We start from the raw sequence: 23,739 nt of genomic DNA, 5'->3' as shown, positions 1-23,739 counted from the left end.
GATCCCACATGCCGCGGAGTGGCTGGGCCCGTGAGCCATGGCCGGTGAGCCTGTGCGTCCGGAGCCTGCGCTCCGCAGCGGGAGAGGCCACAACAGCGAGAGGCCCACATACCGGGGGAAAAAAAAAAAAAATGTTAAAAGTCAATAGGAAATTCCTTTTATAGCATTTCTCTTCAGTTTGTAATTTATTTGAATTATTTTTGTGCTACTATTACTCTGAGAACTGTTATGTTATAATATATGCTTCTTTAAAAATAATCAAGTTAAATAAGTGCACTTTTCCAGAGCTAGGCTACAGTGCTGTTTGATATTTAATTGTTAAAGTCTCATGTTCTGCTTCAGGAAAATAACAATGTTCTTTAAATTATTGTGCTTAATAGCCTATATGTTACTATTCCTTCATGTATTTTAACTATACTTTTAAGAGGTAAAGGAAAAGTGTTAAAAGTATGAACCAATGATTAAATTAGCCAGCATTTTAAAAAGAAGCAGTCACTAGCATTCCTTTGCTGGAATCAACCACTACTGATACCACCATTTTAAAAGGTGGTATCTTTACTAGATTCAGCTTTATATTCATCTTTGATCTCCAGAGTGGCATTAGAACATTTCTCTATGTATTTCTCTATGTATTGTTTAGTACCCTGGGCTGTGTTTGCCTTGTATGGAATTCTCATTTGTCTAGAACTGTATTATAGGTAGCCATGTTTTTCCATGGCTTGATTTCAGAATTCATGAAAAAGATCAATTTACTTGAATTTTAGTTACATGTTATTATTCCCTGCCCAGAGGGTCCCAAAGTCACATCTCCCAATCAGTGGTAATTGTGATCTGTTCTGATCATTGGGCACTCCTGAGTAATAGTAAACCCATAGGGAATGAGAAAAAAGCCCTATCTTTATTTCTCCAGCTTTTAAGCACAGATAATACTCAGTAAAAAGGTACAGATTCTGTATGGGCACGTTGGCCATGCAGCCAACACACATTTTTAGACCCATTTACCAGTTCCTAAAATGTACCTCAATAATAAAAATTAAATTTCTCCATCAGTTGCCTCCTTTCTCATCTACTCTGTTCTCTATAAGTTCATTCTCTTTGAGATCCTTTCATTATATCTTCGGTCTTGTTTTTGGTTCATTATTTGGGCTATCAAGAACCTGGGAATTATTTGGACTTTTTTATTAACAGTAATGACAAAATTTTTTGTTTCAAGTAATTTTCTGTTGGGTCTTTAACATTAGCAGGTACCATCTATTGGATGCTTATGTATATACCATAAGAGGATGTTTAAAATATGACCTCGTTTTGCCCTAAATAACCCCTATGAGATAGGTGGCATTCTCACCAATTTTCGGCTGTAACTAAGACACAGATTAACTAACAGCCCAAGATCATGAAGCTAATAAATGGCATAGAGAGGATTAAAACTGGGTTTATCTGGCTTAAAAACCTGTACCTGGGCTCTTCAGAATATACCTTTCTACCATACATCCTATAGATTACATTTGCATCTTCATCCAGGGTTTAACTTTTTAAACCCTGGCTTCAGAGGACAGATATAAATGTAAATACCTAGATCCTTTTGCAAAATAAATATAATAAGAGAGTTGGTTCCCTAATAGCCCAAAGAATGAATCGGTATAAAATGTAAAGTGGGTTAGATTTGGATATGTTTCAATTCATTTATCATTATATAATCTAGCTTTAGCTGAAATGTCTGCATAGAGTAAAAGTTTTTCAACCTTGCTACAGTTCCCCCAACAAAAATTTTAAATTTTTAATCCAATTTATCAAATTCTGTTTATCAATTTTGAGCTATGGGACCTTGCAAAAGTCAGTTTGGGTGTTTTTTTTTCTTTATTAATATTTATTTATTTATTTACTTTTGGCTGCGTTGCACACGCAGGGCACGCAGGATCTTTCCTTGCAGCGCACAGGCTTAGTTGCTCTGCAGCATGTGGGATCCTAGTTCCCTGACCAGGGATCGAACCTGCATCCCCTGCATTGGAAGGCAGATTCTTAACCACTGGACCACCAGGGAAGTCCCACAAAAGTCAGTTTTTAAAGATCTTTCCACTCTAAAATTTTGCTTTTTGTATTAAAATCATCTTTGGATAATTCATATTTTTAAAAATTATTTTCTTTCCTAGTTATTTTAGTAAAGATTTTTTTCATGGGTTCTTAAGACTTTAGAGAAAGTTAAAATAGTTTAGTGGTTAAGAGCTCTAATTCTGGAATCGGAAGTTGTAACATTGAATATCTGGCGCACACTGGAAATTTTATTTAACATCTCTGAGCCTTGATTTCCTTTTCTATAAAATGGCTGTGTGACCCATCTCATAAGATTGTTAGAAAAGTTATGTGAAGCACTTTGCACAGTACCTTGCATAATAGTGGTTAACTATTACTCTTGTTTAGTTAGATTTTGCAGTTTGTTCTTTGTAAATATGGTTATAGCATTTTAGGGCAAGGAGAAACCCTTAGTAATCTTTTGATCTGGCACCCCTATCTTTGAGATGACATTAAGGCCCAGAAGAACGACAAAAGCTAGTTTGAGGTTTGGTGGTAAGTATAACTAAATTAAACCCAATATTTTTGAGGATGGATAGGTTGTGTCACTGTTATTGTATTGTTTTATTTTTCTCTTTTCACTTCTATGCAATGATTCTTTAATCCCATTGAAACTGTTGAGTTGTTTCCATTTTGTCTGTGCAACTATTTTAGTGTCATAGTAGGTTGGCATAAATACTTTTTCTTCTTTGCTTAGCTTAGCTAGCTTGCTTTATACCCAAAATGGATCATGCTACAGTTAGAGATGAAGCTTTAATGTTCAGCAATGTAAGACAAAAGTCTGTGGTCATTTACGGTTTTCATACCATCCTCTTTGTCTTCTGCTAATCTTCTGTGACATGAGACATTGCTTCCCACAGTAGTGGAGCATGCCTCCTGTTTTGAGTGCTGATAAAGTGAAGGCCCTCTGGTCTACCTACAAAATGGTAGTGATTTCAATAAGGATAACAGTACTTTTCTCTCTGTTCTCTCTTGTGTTGTAGAGCCGACAGTTAGAATCAGAAACTGGGACCACAGAGGAGCACAGTTTAAACAAAGAGGCTCGGAAATGGGCCACACGTGTGGCACGGGAGCACAAAAATATTGTTCACCAACAACGGGTAAGTGTGATAGAGAATCTTAGGTTACGTCTAGCATTAAGCCAAATGTCAAACCAGTTTAAGGGGGGCTTCCCTGGTGGCGCAGTGGTTGAGAGTCGCCTGCCGATGCAGGGGACACGGGTTCGTGCCCCGGTCTGGGAAGATCCCACATGCCGCGGAGTGGCTGGGCCCGTGAGCCATGGCCGCTGAGCCTGCGCGTCCGGAGCCTGTGCTCCGCAACGGGAGAGGCCACAATAGTGGGAGGCCTGTGTACCGGTAAAAAAAAACAACAAACCAGTTTAGGGAGTTGAATTTTATTGATGTGGAAAATATCCGATGGATGTTTTTTCTATAATTTCTCAGCACTCAGAAGTATGTTCTCAGCTATCTACTAAACTTGAAAATTCCTTAAGCCCTCTGGCAGCAACACAGTAATTTATCTGTTTACCATAGAATTGCCTAAGGAAGACTAGTGATAGTGTATTATAATCTTTTGGGCAGTGGAAGAGATGTGCATATGTTGAATTAGGCTTTTCATCTCCAGGACAGACTTTCTGAAGATGCATTTGTAGATTCCATGAAAATGTATCTTCAAGACTACACTTTAGGGACTTCCCTGGTGGTCCAGTGGTAAAGAATCTTCCTTAACAATGCAGGGGACGCAGGTTCAATCCCTGGTCAGGGAACTAAGATCCCACATTCCACGGGGCAACTAAGTCCACACGCCACAACTACTGAGCTTGTGCGCCTCAACTAGAGAGGCTGCATGCCGCAAACTACAGAGCCCGTGTGCTTTGGTACCCGCACGCCACAACTACAGAGCCCTTGTGCCCTGGAGCCTGTGCACCACAGCTAGAGAAGAGAAAATCCACACGCCACAACTAGAGAGAAGCCTGCGTGCCGCAATGAAAGATCCTGCACGCCTCAACGAAGATTCCACGTGCCACAACTAAGACCCAACGCAGCCAAAAATAAATTAAATAAATAAATCTTAAAAAAAGAAAGAGGAAACTTTAAGTTCAAAGAAATTATTTTAGATATAGTAAATTTTTTTGTTTTCCACTTATTTATAACTTTCTTTTTCTTTTTCTTTACCTTCATATCCAGCTTCTTAAGAGAATTGTCTGTGTTTAGTATCTGTATTTCCTAACCTCCCGCTTATTTTTTAGCCCATTACATTTGAGCTTTCCCTTCTTCCCCTTTCCCTGCACCAATTCATAGAGACTGCACATGCCAAAATTACCAATGATGTCTCTGTTACTAAATCCAAAATGGCCACTTTAATTTCTTATCTTACTTAACCTGTTGGCAGTTGTATCACAATTGACAGTTCCCTTTGTCTTGAAATATTCTCCTGTAGTCATCCATGACTTAAACACTGTCATGGTTTTCCTTTTCCTCTCTAACATTCCTAGATTCTTTTGAAGGTTCTTCTTTCTTCATCTTACATTTACACTTTAAATTCCGTACGCTTCCATACTAGGCTATCTTCTTTTCTTATTCTTTATTCTCATTATAGGCAGTCTTTACTACTGCCATGGTTTCACTTACCAACAAATAATAAATTACCATCTCCAACATTGGGCCTTTCTTCTGTGTATACATATACCTCTAGCCTGCTTTGACATCTTCTTTTCACTGTCACATCTTTTCTCAGGCATCTCGAATTCAGTGTTCCACTTATCTAATGCTGCATAACAAACCACCTCAAATTTAATGCCACAAAAAGAGAATCTTTTAAATTGTTTCTTACTACTCTGGGGATTGGATGGGCTCAGCTTGGCAGTTCTCATTTAGGGGGTGGGGGTGGGGGTCTGTCACGTAATTATAATCAGATAGTGGCTGGTGCTAGAGTTATCTCACAGGCTTCCCCACTGAAATATCTGGTGTCTGGACCAGGAAGACTTGAACAGCTGGGAACTGGAATAATTAGAGCACCTCATGCATCTCTGTCTCTTTGTGGTCTCTCCATACAGTTTCTCCAACATAGTGGCTTGAGATTAGCTGTACTTCTTACATGGTAGCTGGTAGCACAGGACTGCAAAGGTGTGAGCCAAGTAGGAGCTATATCATCTTTTCTGATCTAGCCTCAGAAATAACAAGATTTTAATTGTGTCGTGTTTTTATTAATTGAGGCAGTCACAAAGCCCTGTCCAGATTCAAGGAGAGAGGTCATAAAATATCAGTACTTCTTGGTGGGGAAATTGCAAGGTTCTAGAAGAACATGTAGAATGGGAAATATTGTAGTAGCTATTTTTCAAAAAACACAATCTGCCACAGCCTGACTTCTGTCCATAACAGTTCACATGCCTCTTGCATGCAAAATATAACTCTCCTCTTCACCCAAAATTCCCCAAAGCTCAGCATCAGACTCCAGCTTGAAATCTAGAATCTTGTCATCTAAATCAGATTCAAGGACAGATAAGACTTTTGAGTACAGTTCCTCTAATACAGTTTATCTCAATCAAAAAATTTGTGAACTAGAAAGACAAGTTATCTGTCTACCACACATCTAATAAACAGTGATAAGATTAATTACTGCAGGGCTTCCCTGGTGGCACAGTGGTCGAGAGTCCGCCTGCCGATGCAGGGGACACGGGTTCGTGCCCCAGTCCGGGAAGATCCCACATGCCACAGAGCGGCTAGGCCCGTGAGCCATGGCCACCTCCGGAGCCAGTGCTCCGCAATGGGAGAGGCCACAACAGTGAGAGGCCCGTGTACCGCAAAAAAAAAAAAAAAAAAAAAAAAAAAACGATTAATTACTGCAGCTTTATATTTCAAAATATGAAGCACACAAAGAGGTTTTTTCCACTAGAATGTCTGACTCTATTTGAAAGTAAATGTTCAGATGTTAAAAATAAATCTGTTTCCTCTCTCTGTTGTCAAGGCATGTTGAGTGTTTCTGCTAGGAGGTAGAGATAGACAGATTTCATTGACTTTTCTAGTTCTTTATAGTGTGACCTCTGATGGGCTTTAATCTAGTAAGGTATAGTTTAAGCAATAAAATGAAAGAGAAAAATATTTGAAAAAAATTGTAGCTGAAAATTGTCCAAACTTAATAAAAACTGTAAACCCACAAATCCAAGGAGTTCAACAAATCCCAGGTAGGTAAAACACAAAGAAGCATATATTCAGTTTGTTAAAAAACAGTAATACTCAATGGTGAGAGACTGAAAGCTTTTCCTCTAAGATCAGGAATAAGACAAGGATGCCCCCTTTCACTACTTCTATTCAATATAGCACTAGAAGTTCTAGCCACAGCAATTAGGCAAGAAAAAGAAATAAAAGGCATCCAAATTGGAAAGGAAGAAGTAAAATTATCTCTGTTCACCAATGAGAGGATCATTTATTTATTTATTTAGGCTGCTCTGGGTCTTCATTGCAGCATGCACTCTTCTCTAGTTGTGGCGTGTGGGATTTTCTAGTTGCAGCATGCAGGCTTAGTTGCAGTATGTGGGATCTTAGTTCCCCAACCAGGGATCGAACCCGGGCCCCCTGCATTGGGAGTGTGGAGTCTTAATCACTGGATCACCAGGGAAGTCCCAACATGATCTTATATGTAGAAAATCCTAAAGATTTCACACACATACACACACACTCACACACATACACACACACACCTGTTAGAACTAATAAACTCAGCAAAGTTGCAGGAAACAAAATTAACTCACAAAAGTCAGTTGCATTTCTACACCATGTAATGTACATTATACAATGAATAATTAGAAAAGGAGATTAACACAACATTGTAAACCAACTATATTTCAGTAAAATAAATTTTAAAACAAAAACATAAAATAAAAAGAAAAGGAAATTAAGAAAACAGTTCCATTTACACTGCCATCAAAAAGAATAAAATAGTTAGGAATAAACTTAACCAAAGAGGTGCAAAATACTTGTACACTAAAAAGTATAAAACACTGATGAAAGGAATTTAAAAAGACATAAATAAGTGGAAAGACATCCTCCTTTCACAGAATGGAAGATAGTGTTAAGATGACATACCACCCCAAATGATCTACAGATTCAATGCAATCCCTATGAAAATCTCAACAGTATTTATTGCAGAAATAGAAAAACCTATCCTAAAATTCATATGGAATCTCAAGGGACTCCAAATACCCAAAACAGTCTTGAAAAAAAAACAAATCTGGAGGACTCATACTTCCAAACTTCAAAACTTATTACAAAACTGCAGTATTCAAGACATTGTAGTACTGGCATAAGAACATATAGACCAGTGGAATAGAAGTCTCAATATTTTTAAAATACAATTTATCTCCAAGTTAGTCCATATATAGAATAAAATCCAAGTCAAACACCCAGCAGGGTTTTTTTTGTAGAAATTGACAAAATGCTTCTAAAACATACATGGAAATGCAAATGATCTGGTATAGCCAAAGCAATTTTGAAAAATAAGGATAAAGTTAGAGGGCTTACTCTACTTGGTTTCAAGACAAAACTACAGTAAGCAAGATGTTACTGTATTGGTGTAAGAATAGACTTATAGATAAATGGAACAAAGTGAAGAGTCTAGAAATAGGCACACACATATATAGTCAACTGATTTTTAACAAAGATGTAACAAACTTGTAAAAATGCTAAATAAAATTTAATAAAAATAAATCCAGCTGTGTTTTAAGCACATGACTAGGGTACAAGGATGATTCAACATTAGAAAATATATCAGTATAATAAAATGCGTTTACAGAATAAAGATGAAAAATTATATAATTATTGTCATAGTTGCCAATAAAGCACATAATAAAATTCTGTATGCCTTAGTGATTAAAAAGTAAAACGAAATTCCCAACCAGCTGGATTAAGACTTTTTCACTCTGACAAGGATAGCTTCCTGAAACTTAGAGCAAACATTATACCTGATGCTTGTATTAGTTTTCTATAGCTGCCATAACAAATTACCACAAACTTAGTGGCTTAAGACAATAGAAATTTATTGTCTTATACTTCTATATATTAGAAGTCTGGGTGGGCTTGGCTGGTTTTTCTGCTCTAGCTCTAACAAGACCGAAATCAAGGTGTCCACTGGGTTGGCGTCTAGGGGAGAATCCACTTCCAAGCTCATTCAGGTTGTTGTCAGAATCTAGTTCCTTATAACTGTAGGGCTGATAACAGTTCTTTAAACTGTAACAGCTAGGGGCTACTCTTAGCTCCTAGAGGGCACTGTCTCTGGTCCTTGCACATGGGCTCCTACATCAGAGTCAGCAGCAGTGCATTGCATCCTTCTCATGCTTGGAATCTCTCTGACTTCTCTTTTGGCCTGTCTCTCATCTCACTCCAGCCAGAGAAAGTTCTCTGTCTGTGAGGGGTCATGTGATGAGATTGAACTCGCTCAGATAATCCAGACGTTAATCTGTGTTAAGGTCTATAACTCTAATATATCAGTAAATTGTGTCTTAACATATACACATTTCCAGGGATTAGAGTGTGGACATCTTTGGAGACCATTCTACCTACCACAATGATAAAATAAGAAAACAGTACCTGTGATCACCACTTTGTCAATGCTCTTAATTAAAGAAAGATAAGGTGTTTAAATATTTGGAAGAGGTACCTCTGTCATTACTTATAGATGAGGTGATTGTGTACCCCTCCCCAAATATAAGAGACCCAGCTGTCAAACTATCAGACATAGTAAGAGTTCAGTAAAGTCAATAGAAACAAGACTACATACAAAAGTCATTAGTTTTCATATTAGCTAGAGATAATAATCAATTGCAAAATGCAGTTGGAAAAAAAATTATTCACCACAGCAATAAAATACTGATAAATCAACCAGTGTCATGACCTATAAGAAGAAAGACTTTTTTTTTAATCAAAGAAGACATGGGTAATTGGAGAGATTCAAATATTGTGGATTTTTTTTAACTTTTAAATTCTCTTTTTTATTGATGTATAGTTGATTTATAATATTATGTGTTTCAGATGTACAACATAGTGATTCACAATTTTTAAAGATTGTACTCCATTTGTTATATTATAAAATATTGGATGTATTCCCTGTGCTGTACAATACATTCCTGTAGCTTTTTGACTTTATGCATGTCTGTACCTCTTAATCCTGTTACCCTATTTTGCCCCTCCCCGCTTCTCTCTCCCCACTGGTAACCACTAGTTTGTTCTTTATATCTGTGAGTCTGTTTCATTTTGTTATTTTCACTAGTTTGTTTTATATTTTAGATTCCACATATAAATGATAACATACAGTATTTGTCTTTCTCTGACTTTTTTTATGTGGTTTTTTAATTAAATTTATTTGTAATTTCAGTGAAATCCCAATGAAACTTAAAAAATATTTTTAGAGAAACTTCACAGTCTGATCCTAAAATGTATCTGAATTTTTCTTCATATACAAGAATAGCCAGTAACAACAATAATGAGACATTTGTGCCTTAACACATACTGAAAGATGCAGTAATGATTATAGTAATTAAAACTGTAGTATCATACAAGAGTTAACAAATATATCAAAAAAAATTATCAGTGTATGTATGGACCTTTAGCTGTTGATTCAAACAAACCACCCTAAAAATCATTTTCATGCAGACAGGGAATTTTAATGGTGAGCAGCATATTTTATATATATATATATTTTTTTATTCATTCATTCATTCATTCATTCATTTCTGCATTGGATGTTCATTGCTGCCTGTGGGCTTTATCTAGTTGCAGCGAACATAGGCTACTCTTCGTTGTGGTACATGGGCTTCTCATTGCAGTGGCTTCTCTTGTTGCGGAGCACAGGCTTCACTAGTTGCGGCACGTGGGTTCAGTAGTTTTGGCTCACAGGCTCTAGAACCCAGGCTCAGTAGTTGTGGTGCATGGGCTTAGTTGCTCCTTGGCATGTGGGATCTTCTGGACCAGGGCTCAAACCTGTGTCCCCTGCATTGGAAGGTGGGTTCTTAACCACTGCACCACCAGGGAAGCCCTGAACAGCATATTAAGGCTACCAAGGAATTATTGTTAGGTCTGATAACAGTATTGTGGTTGTATTTTTTGTTGTTGTTGTTGTTGTTGTGGTGGTACGCGGGCCTCTCACTGTTGTGGCCTCTCCCGTTGCGGAGCACAGGCTCCGGACGCGCAGGCTCAGCGGCCATGGCTCACGGGCCCAGCCGCTCTGCGGCATGTGGGATCTTCCCGGACCGGGGCACGAACCCGTGTCCCCTGCATCGGCAGGCGGACTCTCAACCACTGCGCCACCAGGGAAGCCCTGTGGTTGTATTTTTTTTAAGTTCATGTTTTTAGAGACTTTCACTAAAACATGTAGGAATGAAATGACAGGATGTCTGGAATTTGCTTTAAAATGCTTTAGCGCAAGAAAAATAAAGGGTAGTAGGTAAATAAAGCAAATGTGGAAAAGTCTAGTTAACTATTGAATCTTGGTGATCAATATATAGGAGTTCATCATACTAGTCTCTTTACTTTTGAGTATATTTGAAATATTTCATAATAAAAAGCATGTTGGACTTCCCTGGTGGTGCAGTGGTTAAGAATCTGCCTGCCAGTGCAGAGAACATGGGTTTGAGCCCTGGTCCGGGAATATCCCACATGCCGTGGAGCAACTAAGCCCATGCTCCACAACTACGGAGCCTGTGCTCTAAACCCCTGAGCCACAACTGCTGAGCCCATGTGCTGCAACTACTGAAGCCCATGCACCTAGAGCCTGTGCTCCACAACAAGAGAAGCCACAGCAATGAGAAGCCCGCGCACTGCAAGGAAGAGTAGCCCCCACTCGCCACAACTAGAGGAAGCCTGCGCGCATCAGCGAAGACCCAATGCAGCCAAAAATAAATAAATAAATAAAATATTAAATTACTTTTAAAAAAACTTATAAAAAAATAAGTAAATCAAAAATCAAGGGCTTCCCTGGTGGCGCAGTGGTTGAGAGTCCGCCTGCCGATGCAGGGGACACGGGTTCGTGCCCCGGTCCAGGAAGATCCCACATGCCGTGGAGCGGCTGGGCCCGTGAGCCATGGCCGCTGAGCCTGCGTGTCCGGAGCCTGTGCTCCGCAACGAGAGAGGCCACAACAGTGAGAGGCCTGCGTACCGCAAAAAACAAACAAACAAAAACATGTTAATGGTATTTCAAATCTTTGGGGAAAGGATTTATTCAGTAAATCGCGTTAAAGCAATTGTCTGTGTATTTGGGAAAAAATATGCAGTTAGATTTCTCCCTTCTGCCATATACAAGGTAAATTTCAAAAGAATTAAAGAGCTAAATGCTAGACACAAGACTACTAAAAACTAAAAAACATATAGAATATTTTTGGCATATTACCAGTGGCTTCTTAAGTAAGACACAAAACCCAGAACCCATAAAGGAAGATGATTGATAAATATGACTACATAAAAAATTTCTGTAAAACAAAAGAACTTTTAAAAGTTAAGAGAAAGGGAATAGAATGGGAGGAAATATTTGTGACATAAATAACAGAAAAAGGACTAATATCTGGAAGGAAATATATTTAAGAAATAAGAAAAAAACAAAAAAGTAGAAAAATAGATAGAGGATATGAACTGCCCATTTATAAAAGTAGAAATAGAGATGACCAGCAACATATGAAATGATATTCTATTACAGAGAAATTAAAATTGAAACAATGAGATAATTTTTATAAAATTTCAAAGACTGATCATATCCAGTGTTGGTGAAATATAGAGAAACGTGCTCTTACACACTACTAGAAGAGTAGGTATAGCCTTTTGTGAGCAATTTGGCAATGTCTATAAAAATGTACAGTTTCCACTTCTGTGTTTTTACCTTAGATAAATATTCCCATATGTGCTCAAAGAATCATTGACTAGGTTGTTTGTACAGTACTGTTTATAGTATTGAGAAGTTTGAAAACTCAAGTAGCAGTAAAGTAAGAGTAAACAAAATATGGTATGGTTGAACTATTGAATCTGTGGATTAATTAGAGAATGAAGTCAATCAGTTTGTACAAACACAAAAAGGTTTCTTAGACACATTGAAGGGAAGGTAGATCTCATTTTATTATTTTTCAAACAAAACTGTACAAAGCATGTAAGGAAATACATAAGAGATGGCTTGATAAAATACAAATAAATTGATGGGACAGTCTTTATCTTGGGGTGGGGAACACATGGTGGGGTATGAAGATACAACAGACTTTTTACCATTTTGTATTAGTTGTTATTTAGAAACAATGCTTTATATTCATGTAATTTTTAAAAATTAAAGGTATACATATCAAAACATGCAATTCAAATGAGGTTTATAGATAGTGCCAGTGTCAATTTTCTGGGTTTTATATTGTACTATAGTTAGATAAGTTGTTACCCTTGGGGGAAGCTGGGTGAAGGGACTCTACTACTTTTGCAACTTCCTGTAAGTCTATAATTATTTCAGAGGTTTTTTTTTAACATATTTATTGAACTATAACTGCTTTACAATGGTGTGTTAGTTTCTGCTTTAGAACAAAGTGAATCAGCTATACATATACATATATCCCCATATCTCCTCCCCCTTGCGTCTCCCTCCTACCCTCTCTATCCCACTCCTATAGGTGGTCACGTAGCACTGAGCTGAACTCCCTGTGCTATGTGGCTGTTTCCCACTAGCTATCTATCTTACATTTGGTAGTGTATATATGTACATGCCACTCTCTTCCTTCGTCCCAGCTTACCCTTCCCCATCCCCGTGCCCTCAAGTCCATTCTCTACGTCTGCGTCTTTATTCCTGTCCTGCCCCTAGGTTCTTCAGACCCCTTTTTTTTTTTTTTTTAGATTGCATATATATGTGTTAGCATATGGTATTAGTTTTTCCTTTCTGACTTAACTTCACTCTGTACGACAGTCTCTAGGTCCATCCACCTCACTACAAATAACTCCGTTTTCACAAGTTTTTAAATTATCAAGTAAATAAATTAAAACAAAGGTTAAAAAGGGAATCACTTGTCACTAAAGTCTTTAAAATTATCTAGATATTCTAGTCACTTTAAGAAAAAAAAAGAGAAAAATAGAAAGCAATCATCATTCTCCTATTTTCTTTAATAGGTTCTAGATGATCTGGAATGTCATGGAGTTGCAGTTTCAGAACAAGGCCGAACAGAGTTGGAACAGAAAATAGATGAAGCTAGAGAAAATATTCGTAAAGCAGAGGTGAGGTGACAGCTAATTGTGGCATTTTGCCCAGCTCCAGCAATGTCACAGCCATGATGTGGACCTTTAGAATTCAGTTTCTATAAACTGATTAATTTGAAGATTGATTCACCATCTGTGTCCAGAGTATTATTTTTGAGTGCCTGTTTCATACAAGGTAGTACACATAACAAAAAGACACTGAATCCATTATGAAGAGTTTACAATCATGAAACATCAAATAACAAAAGAATTAAGTCACAATAAAGATATTAATTTTAAAGTTTTCACAAGTTACATAATAAATCAGTCAGCATAGTATAGAAATAGATACATGTAAGTTCAGTGCCTAGAAAAGTCTCCCCCCGTATGAAACGTTCACTGGATCCAGGGGCATAAGCTGACTTTTTAAGAATAGAGAAGAGTTGGTTAAGCAGACAAGGCAAAAAAAAGTTACAGCAGTGGATTTTAATCTTTTGTGGAGTCATGGGACCCTTTGAGGATTATATGAAAGTGTGAAACCCTCTCTACCACAAAAAAAATGTACATTTTATGTATAGTATTCAGAAGTTCATGTACCCTAGGCTAATATTCCATGACCTAGAGGGGGAGAAGTTGAGATGGAAAGAAAAGTTATTTGCAAAGGAGGAAGATATAAGATGTAGTTTGGCAGTTGGATTTGATTAGCATGCAGGATTTTTGTAAAGAAATGTGTTAGAAAGTAAGGAGAGTCATTGTGGTTAAGACCAGTTCATGAAGGACCTGTGCACACTTGTATTTAGTTATCTATCCAGTGCAACATAGTGAAGGGATGTGGAAGTAGACATTAAAAAAAACACTGCGACTGTCCAGCCTTCAACGAGAATATGTTCTTGTTAGGAAGGCTTAAAGAATGCCCAAGATAACTACGACTGTAAAGCATAAGTGCCAAGGAGTGGTCCACACGAGTATACTTAACACTTAAGGAACCCAAAGGACACAGAGGTCACTGTGGGAGGAGTTGTTAGGACAGGTAACACAAACAGATAGGACTTAAGATGGATATTGACAGATGAAAAAGGGATAGCCAGACTTATGCCATGCAACCTCAAGAGGCAGAGCTTGAACTGAAAGAAGAAGGTAGGAAGGAGACAGATTTGAGCTTGCTACTGGGAAATACTTTCTAACAGATCTGCCCAATGGCAAAATAAGCTGCCCTAAGATATAGTGCAGCACTATAAGTGTATACGAAGACTCTATACAAGAAATTCTTGTATTGGGTTGAGCATTAATCTAAGCTAGTGATTTTCAGATACGCTCTCAGATCTCTAGAGGTTTTGAGGCAGTATTTCAGTGATGGGGGCGGGGCAAGGAGTGGGGGTTGGTAGTAAGTGGAGAGGCAGCATCAGCAAAGACAGGGAATATGAGCATGTTTCTGGCACAGCCCCATGGAAGTGATCTGAACCAGAAGAGGCTTGCTATCTTGCTATCTGCCTGGTCTAGAGAAGCTCCAGTAACCCCAGCTCGCCTTCATTCCTGGCACATGATCCACAGCCTCCATAGTGAAGACAGCAGAGTGAACAATAAATAGCCATTTTCCTCACTGAACTCAGGGTCATGGCTAAACCGCTGCCCTAGGGTGCTGGCCAAGCACGTTGGCAGGCTCTTGCCTAGTATGAGAAATGTTGGCTTGTGTAGAACTTTTCTTGTTCGTTTCTCCAGACTCTGCGTGAAGCCAGTTTCAGAGCCTTGACAGAACAGGACAAGTCTCAGAAGTTTTCTGAAGCGTGTGTTCTCTCTTGTATTTTCCATTTCCAGACTTCATCCATGGTGTCACTGTCTGGTACCCTATCTGCACCATGCCCTTCAGTAGTAGCAGTAGTAGGTATCAATCACACAAAGTCTGCCTTTAGGCTGAATGACCTGTTATTTCCATGAATGTGCTAAACTGCCCTCTGTTTGTTAGCTTAAAGCTAAAAATATGAAGTGAGAGTCCCACAACAGAATGTCTCATCTCTCCTAATACTAGTATTTAAGTCTGCAGTCTCAAAGGTAATTTTCTTACCAAAAATATGCAATATGCTAAAAACCGTGATGCCAGATCCATTATCTCAGTTTTGAATATCTGTGAAATATAGTTAATCCTACTGCTATCTTAAAGCAATCTCTTACTTGATTTCCACTTATCAGTTACAAAAAATAACCCAGCTAAAATTAGATGGCAAATATGAGGGTAGTATTAGAGTATTATTTACAAGATTGTCATAATGAAATTTTTGCATAGACTAGACCACAAGAGCCTTCAGAGGAATTGACAGTAATGGTTTCAATAGATTCCCTTTTTCTTTTTTCTGCCTGTGTATCATTTGTATTGGATTTTCTCTTTCCATTCAATAGTTATTATAAATACTTACACAAAAGAGAGAAAACTAGTTAAAATTCCATTATATCCTTTATGTTTGGTTTTTAACTCCTACAACATGAATGCTACCCTCCCTTGTTGATTAATCTGCTTTATCCAGTCTTTTCTGTAATGTGTTTCCATTTCAGTGTTGCTAATTAGAATAGAAACCTTTGTGGCACTCAGTAATAGATTAAAGAAATTTTTCCAGTCATAAGAAATTGAAAATGTAAATGGCCTGTGCTTTTCCAAAGAATAGGAATAGTATACTATTTCCAAAGAATAGTATAATAGAGGTTATATAGTGATTAATTAATTATTGGCTGGTTAATTTGGGGAGAGACTCACTAATTCATTAGTTTAACAAACACTTAATGAGTATCTGCTGTGTGCCAGATACTGATGAATATACTAGATATACATTGATGAACAACCTATTGTTATATTGTTATGATCTCTACGATTATCACAAGAATATTTGTACTAGCTGTGCTACTCTTTGCAGCCCCTGACTAATTTAAGAATTAGAATGAGGCAATAACTGCTTAAATTAAACTTTAATAACAATTTTCTTAACCTGGTATTTAGTTATTTGAATTTTTTGAAATGCCTTTTGTCGTACAGATACACACACATTCTTGATCTGACGTATCATACCTATTTTTAAGGTAGCTTACCAAGAAACAAAGTTATAAATGCCCTTTTTGGAAGCTGCACATGACTTATGTTTCAGGATACAATTATTTTTTTGTGTGTTTAAATTGTACCTTTATTTGGGTTGAGGGCAGTTTTTTCTCTTTTTTAACAGTGAAATGTTTAACATAAAGAGGAGGAAGTTAATGTAAGAAGTCAAAGATACCCGGAAATTTTTAATGACATTTTATACATGTTAGGTATTAAAGTCTACAGGAGGAACTATAAACTATATGACTCTTTCTCCAAGATATTAACTAAATTTTATGATCTGAATTGAATGTTCATTTGAAAGCCAAAATACATGGTATCAAATGAATTAACAAAACCAAAAATAAAATCACTTCTTGTCTATATAAACACATTTTAATAGATACCATTTTTTTAAATTATCATCTCATAAGTTTCTCTTGTACATGAGGAATTCAAAATTACAATGTCACTGTTGTACTCAATGACTCAAAAATGTTAAGACCCATAACATAATGCCATAATGCTATAAGAGAAGTCTAAAAACCTCAGCTGTATAAAATGTGAGGCCTCATTACTACAAGGTTAAAGAAATGCTAAGGGTGACCCTGCTATAAAAACAAAATTTCCAATCATATTATATCCAAATTTATATTACCTCCAGACTTGTTATTGTGGGGTTTCACTGTACTCTTATAATGTAGTATGTTAGTAGACCTCTTAACTAATCACTTTCTTCAATTTTTATTGTGAAAATTTTCAAACATACAAAAAAGATGAAGAATAAATATATATTTTCCAATATGCTAAATTCAACTATTAATATTTTGCAATATTAAACTTATGTGTTTATTTCTATACTGTAAAATGGAAGTTAAGTTTAAAGGTCTGATTATAGTCTATATTTTAGGCAAGAATACTTTATAAATGATGCTGCGTTTTTCATCACAGTATGCTTTTATCAAGTTTTCTCACTACTGATGCTAATAGTCACTTTAAATTCAGGTGGCACTGCCAAATCTTTCTACTGTTAAAGTTCTTTTTTCTTTTTCCATTGCAATTAACAAGTACTAGTCACCTCCAGGGACAGCAAATGAGTATTTTTCTCCCTTTCTTAAGTATTATTACTATGTCATAGAATTTTAAAAATCAACTTTATTAAGGCATAATATACATAAAATAAAATGTAACCATTTCAAGTAAACACTTTAATGTGCTTTGATAAATGCACACCCCTAAATATCCACTGCCACAATCAAGATATAAAATATTTCTATCACCCCAAAAAGTTCTTTTGTGACCAGGCAACAACTGATCTGCTTTCTGTCATATAGGTTAGTTCAACTCCAACAACATGAATAATAAATCACTTGATATTGTCCTACACATTACATATAAAGATCACCCCACACACATTTATCCAGGCTTATTTTTTATCATAATCTCAGTTTGATGAGTTATTATGTATTCAAGTTCACTAATCTTTTCTTCTGTAGTGTATAACCTGCTATTAAGGCTATCCTGTGAATTGTGATTTCAGATATTACATTTTTAGCTCTATGAATTCTATTTGGTTCTTTATATCTTCCAGTTCACTCCTATTTATCTTCATGTTGTCCTTTAAATCCTTAAGTATGTCTATAATAGTGACTTTAAAGTCCTCATCTACTCATTCTATCATATCTGTGATTTCTGGCTCTCTTTCTATTGACTGATGTTTCCTTTGGTTATGGCTCATATTTTTCTGCTATTCAAATACTTAGTACTGTTTTTTACTGAATACTAGAAATTGTGACTGTTTGGCTGTTGAGTTTCTGGATTCTCTTTTCTTATTTTAAAGCCTGTTGAGTTTTGTTTGGGCAGCCAGCTCAGTTTGATCTGTTCAAGGCCTGTTTTTAAGCTTTGGGTTGGTTTAGAGTAGCCTTTACAGTAGGGCTAATTTAGCCTTATTACTAATGAATTTCCTTTCTGCAGTTTCTTCTTTTGCCATGAGTATCCAACAAGGTCTCTGGTCTCTCAACTCTGGCTGGATGGAACTGCAACATCTTTCAGCCCTATACAATCTCTGGGAGTTTTTCAGTTCACAGCTCCACGGTAGATGTTCTTTCCCCAATACTTATTCTTTACGTCTCCTCATGGAGTCCCACCTTATGTATTCTCAATTTATTATAGTATTTTATTCATTTAATCTATTACAGTTGTCCTTCTTTAAGCCCAATATTGTCTAAATTTGGCCATTGAGAGTCCATTTAAGCTGACTTCTGTGTCCTTTTGACATTACTGCCACTAGTCTTTGAACTTTTTTTGCTTTCTAGCACAACAAGCTATCTTAGGCTCACCTTGTGTTTTCCCTGCCCAGACTTAGAATTAGCCTTTTCTCCAAGAAGCTCTGCTTTCTTTTAATATAGAATAGTATTTAGACACCAAAGTCTAGGCTGTGAAGGTGCTTATTGTTATGGGTGTCATTTATTTCTTGGCCCTTCCTTTGTTGTTAGAGCTAGGAATTTTTTTTAAATCACGAGTTCATATTGATATTTTCAATTCAAATTTAAAATTGGAAAGATTTTATTAAACTTCTTTATTTTATATTTATATCTTTTTACCTTATATTGAAATTTTAAGTTCCTAATAATATTTTACGATATTTTATTTGCCTTATCCTACATCTATATTAAACGGTTTCAAAATTTCAATGCAAATATTATTAATAGTAAATTACTGAGTGAAATTTAAGATTTCTTTGAATGTAGAATATATCTCTACAAGGGTTTCTGCTTCTGATAATAAGGGGCTAGCTTATATCCTCTTTTAGATAACAATTATTAATAAGGGTAAAAATATTTAAAATACCTATTTGATAGAACTGGAAAATAACCCAAAGCATATAAAATCTAGAGGGGAAAAGAGTCTTCAAAGAATGGGACTATACCTGGTGACATTTACATTTTACAGCTCTTTGTAAGGGGCTGTATAACTAAAATTCAAGCAGAGAAGGGCTTCCCTGGTGGCACAGTGGTTAAGAATCTGCCTGCCAATGCAGGGGACACAGGTTCGAGCCCTGTCCCAGGAAGATCCCACATGCTGCAGAGCAACTAAGCCCGTGTGCCACAACTACTGAGGCTGTGCTGTAGCGCCTGTGAGCCACAACTCCTGAACCCCGCGCACCTAGAGCCCCTGCTCCACAAGAAGAGAAGCCACTGCAGTGAGAAGCCCGCGCACCGCAACAAAGAGTAGCCCCCATGCCCAGCACCAAATACCCAACGCAGCCAAAAATAAATAAATAAATAAATTTATTTATTTAAAAAAGTTCAAGCAGAGAGCCTAAGTCTTACTGGCTTGAGCTTGGATGTCAGGGAGTTCTCAAATTTGCATATAAATAACCATCCAAATCCTTGGCTAAACCTAAATAGACATGTGCAGCAGAAACTCCAAGGAACTTGGCAAGAAACAACAGCTAGAAGGCAAAAAAACTGAGCAGAAATTTCAGCTGTTGCTCATCACAGGGAAGCAACACTAATTTTTAGAAAACTGGAGTGATTATATTAATATCAGACAAAATAGACAGCAGGATAAGAAATTTTATGAGGGATGATTCATAGTGATTAAAAATAAGGTCAGTTCATCAAGAAGACATAACAGTCCTAGACGTGTTTGTAACTAATAGTAGAGTTACACAATAGATGGAGTAAAAAACTGACAGAACCGAACAAAGAAATAGACAAATCTGCAATTGTAGTTGGAGACTTCAACCTTCCTTTCAGAAGTTGATAGAACAAGGAGCTAGAAAATCAGTAATATAGAAGACTTGAATAACACTATTAGCCAACTTTACCTAAATGACATTTATAGAATACTCCACCCCACAGGAGTAGAATATATGCTCTTTTAAAGTAGACATGGAGGAATTCCCTGGCAGTCCAGTGGTTAGGCCTCTGCACTTTCACTGCTGAGGGCCTGGGTTCAATCCCTGGTCAGGGAACTAAGCTCCCACAAGCCACACGGTGCGACCAAAAAATAAATAAATAAAAATAAATAAAGTGGACTTGGAATATTTAGCAAGGCCATATACTATACCACAAACCAGTGTCAGTAAGTTTAAAAGAGTAGATACCATGCAGAGTATGTTCTCCGACCTATCAGAATTAAATTAGAAACCAATAACAGAAAGATATCTGGAAAATCCCCAGATATTTGGGAATTAAATTATTTAAATACAATAATTTGTTGCTGCCTTTAAAAACACCACCCAGCTTAATGGCAAAAACAACAATAATTTATTATCTTTCATCATCTGGGTGTTGTCTGTGCAGTTCTTCTGCAGGTTTTTCCTATGATTACTCAAAGAGCTGCGTTCAGCTAGAGGGCTGGGCCTTTTTTTCCATATGGTCCTCCATCCTCAAATAGGCTAAACAGGGCTTCCTCACATGGTAGAGGCACATACCAAGAATTCAAGTCCTAGTTGCACTCTTATCAAGCCTGTGCTTTTATCAGATTTGCATATGTTCCATTGTCCAAAGAAAATCATATGGGCAAGCCCAGAATCAATGTGGGAGGGGACTACATGGAGACTCCCATGTTTCATTGGGAATAACCTTTTACGAAAATTGATATGACCTTGGTTAAATCATTTTTCTCATCTATAAAATAGAGTTTATAATATCCATTCTCAGAATTGTTGTGTGGATTAAATGAAATAGTATAATCATACAGTACCTAGGACAAATGATAAAAGTTGTTTGGGGTGGGTTTTTTTTTTTAAAGATACCAAAGGTAATTTAGAGTGGCAAATATTGGATTGGCCAAAAAGTTTGTTCGGGATTTTCGTAACATAAAAAGCTGAACGAACTTTTTGCCTAACCCAATAACTATTCTCTACCATTATTCATTTCCTACTATATGCACAGACCTAAATAGTAGTTTAAAAATAGACACAGTTCTTATCCTTAGAGAAATGATATTTTGAAGATAAGTTAATTAAGCCCAAATTAGATTTACAGACTTTATAACTGTCAAAAAGTTTCCTGGGGCTTCCTTGGTGGTGCAGTGGTTGAGAATCCTCCTACCAATGCAGGGGACATCACTCACAGCAACTAGAGAAAGCCCATGCATGGCAACAAAGACCCAACGCAGCCAAAAATAAATAAATAAAATTTATTTTAAAAAAAAACTTTCCTAAACTCAAGTATGGCATGACACTTGGATATGCTTACGTTCAATTTTACATTAAAGTTGGTTGACAGTGTTAATACACCAAGTTTATATATTTTAAAAGATCTGACTTTTTAAAACATCATTTTAAAAAGCCCTGTCTTGGGCTTCCCTGGTGGCTCAGTGGTTGAGAATCCGCCTGCCAATGCAGGAGACACGGGTTCGAGCCATGGTCCAGGAAGATGCCACATGCCATGGAGCAGCTAAGCCCATGTGCCACAACTACTGAGCCCACATGCCTCAACTACTGAAGCCCGCACACCTAGAGCCCGTGCTCCACAACAACAGAAGCCACCCCAGTGAGAAGCCTGCACACCACAACAAGGAGTGACCCCCCCCTCGCTGCAACTTGGGGGGTCCGCATGCAGCAACAAAGATCCAACGCAGCCATAAATAAATAAAAATCTCTCTCTTTTTATAAGTTCTAAAAATGATTTGGTCAGCCATCTTTAATGCCATCAAGTTTCAGAGAGCTGTGCTCTGCAGAATTTTAATCAATTGGCAGATCATCAAAATTCACTTGAAAACGCTGGAAAATTCTGCTTTTAAATAGTTGTTAAAATATAAACAGTTGGAACTCTAAAGGAAAGCTAGCACTGTTTATTCAGGAACTGCAGTCTAAAAATCTAAGTTTGCAAATACCATGTTCCTCAATTGTTTGGTAAAGTACTGACAAAAATAAATCTTATGAAAACTAGATTACTTGGATTTGAGAAAACAGAATATACTTCTCTCTCTCTCTGTCTCTCTCTCTCTCTGTCTCTCTCTGTTTTCTTTGTTTCTTTGCTTCAGCAGTTAAATGACTTACATTTATAATTTCCAAGAAGAGGTTTGTTGGTTCACTTATTTTTCAAAAACAGTTCATTGCTTATATTAGTTTAAAATGCATACTAGAATGGTGCTGAGACAACTGGATATCCACATGCAGAAGAATGAAGTTGGACCCCTACCTCACACCATATAAAAAAATAAACTCAACTCAAAATGATCAAACACCCAAATGTAACAGCTAAAGCTATAAAACTATTTTAAGAAACATAGGGATAAATCTTTGTGACCTTGGATTAATTTCTTAGATAAGACACCAAAAGCCCAAGCAACAAAAGAAAAAAATAGATAAATTGGACTTAATCAAAATTTTAAAACTTTTATGCTTCACAAGACACCATCAAGAAGTGAAAGACCCCTGGGGCTTCCCTGGTGGCGCAGTGGTTGAGAATCCGCCTGGCGATGCAGGGGACAGGGGTTCGTGCCCCGGTCTGGGAAGATCCCACATGCCGCAGAGCAGCTGGGCCCGTGAGCCATGGCCGCTGACTGAGCCTGTGCGTCCAGAGCCTGTGCTCCGCAACGGGAGAGGCCACAACAGTGAGAGGCCCGCGTACCGCAAAAAAAAAAAAAAAAAGTGAAAGACCCACATAATGGGGAAAAAAATATTTGCAAATCATGTATCTGATAAGGGACTTTGATCTAGAATACACCAAAACTTACAATAAAAAGACAAAGGCAAAATAAAAACAGTAAAAAGACAGCCCAATTTAAACATGGACAAAGGTTCTGAGTAGACATTTCTCCAAAGAAGGTATATAATGACCAGTAAGCACGTGAAAAGATGACATCGTTAGTCATCAAGGAAATACAAATCAAAACCACAGTGAGCTACCACTCCACACCCACTAGGATGGCTAGAATCAAAAAGGGCAGACATTAACAAGTGTTTGCCAGGATGTGAAGAAATGGTAACCCTTACCTTGCTGGTGTGATTGTTAAATGAGGTCGCTGCTTTGAAAAACAATCTGACATTTCCCCAAATGGTTAAACATACCATTACTTTATGACTAAGCAATTCCAGTCCTAGGTATATAGCCACGTGAAATGAAAACATATGTCCACACTAGAACTTGTATACTAATGTTTGTAGCAACATTATTCATATTAGCTGAAAAGTTGAAACAACCCATCACCTGACAAATGGATAAACAAAATGTGTTCTACCCACAGTATCCATAAAAAGTAATGAGGGCTTCCCAGGTGGCACAGTGGTTGAGAGTCCGCCTGCCGATGCAGGGGACACGGGTTCGTGCCCTGGTCTGGGAGGATCCCACATGCTGCGGAGCGGCTGGACCCGTGAGCCATGGCCGCTGAGCCTGCGCATCCGGAGCCTGTGCTCCGCGACGGGAGAGGCCACAACAATGAGAGGCCCGCGTACCACAAAAAAAA

At 37.4% G+C, this 23,739-nt stretch overlaps 1 protein-coding gene across 5 annotated transcripts in view; it reads left to right on the top strand.

The window, feature by feature from the left end:
- The window catches only part of FCHSD2 (FCH and double SH3 domains 2), a 300,658-nt gene that overhangs the window by 241,983 nt on the left and 34,936 nt on the right, over nt 1-23,739 (top strand). For 4 of the 5 annotated variants that reach the window (XM_055078767.1, XM_024131614.3, XM_024131619.3 and 1 more), the window contains 2 exons: nt 3,054-3,170; nt 13,188-13,292. In XM_055078767.1, the coding sequence (XP_054934742.1) occupies nt 3,054-3,170; nt 13,188-13,292 (222 nt within the window). The remainder of the gene's footprint in view (nt 1-3,053; nt 3,171-13,187; nt 13,293-23,739) is intronic. The other variant, XM_055078769.1, reaches the window with a different exon arrangement.

The sequence above is a fragment of the Physeter macrocephalus genome, chromosome 16 (genome assembly GCF_002837175.3).
Source record: "Physeter macrocephalus isolate SW-GA chromosome 16, ASM283717v5, whole genome shotgun sequence".
Lineage (NCBI taxonomy): Eukaryota > Metazoa > Chordata > Mammalia > Artiodactyla > Physeteridae > Physeter > Physeter macrocephalus.
The sequence above is the reverse complement of the archived record's forward strand: the minus strand, read 5'-3'. Positions and strand labels throughout refer to the sequence as shown.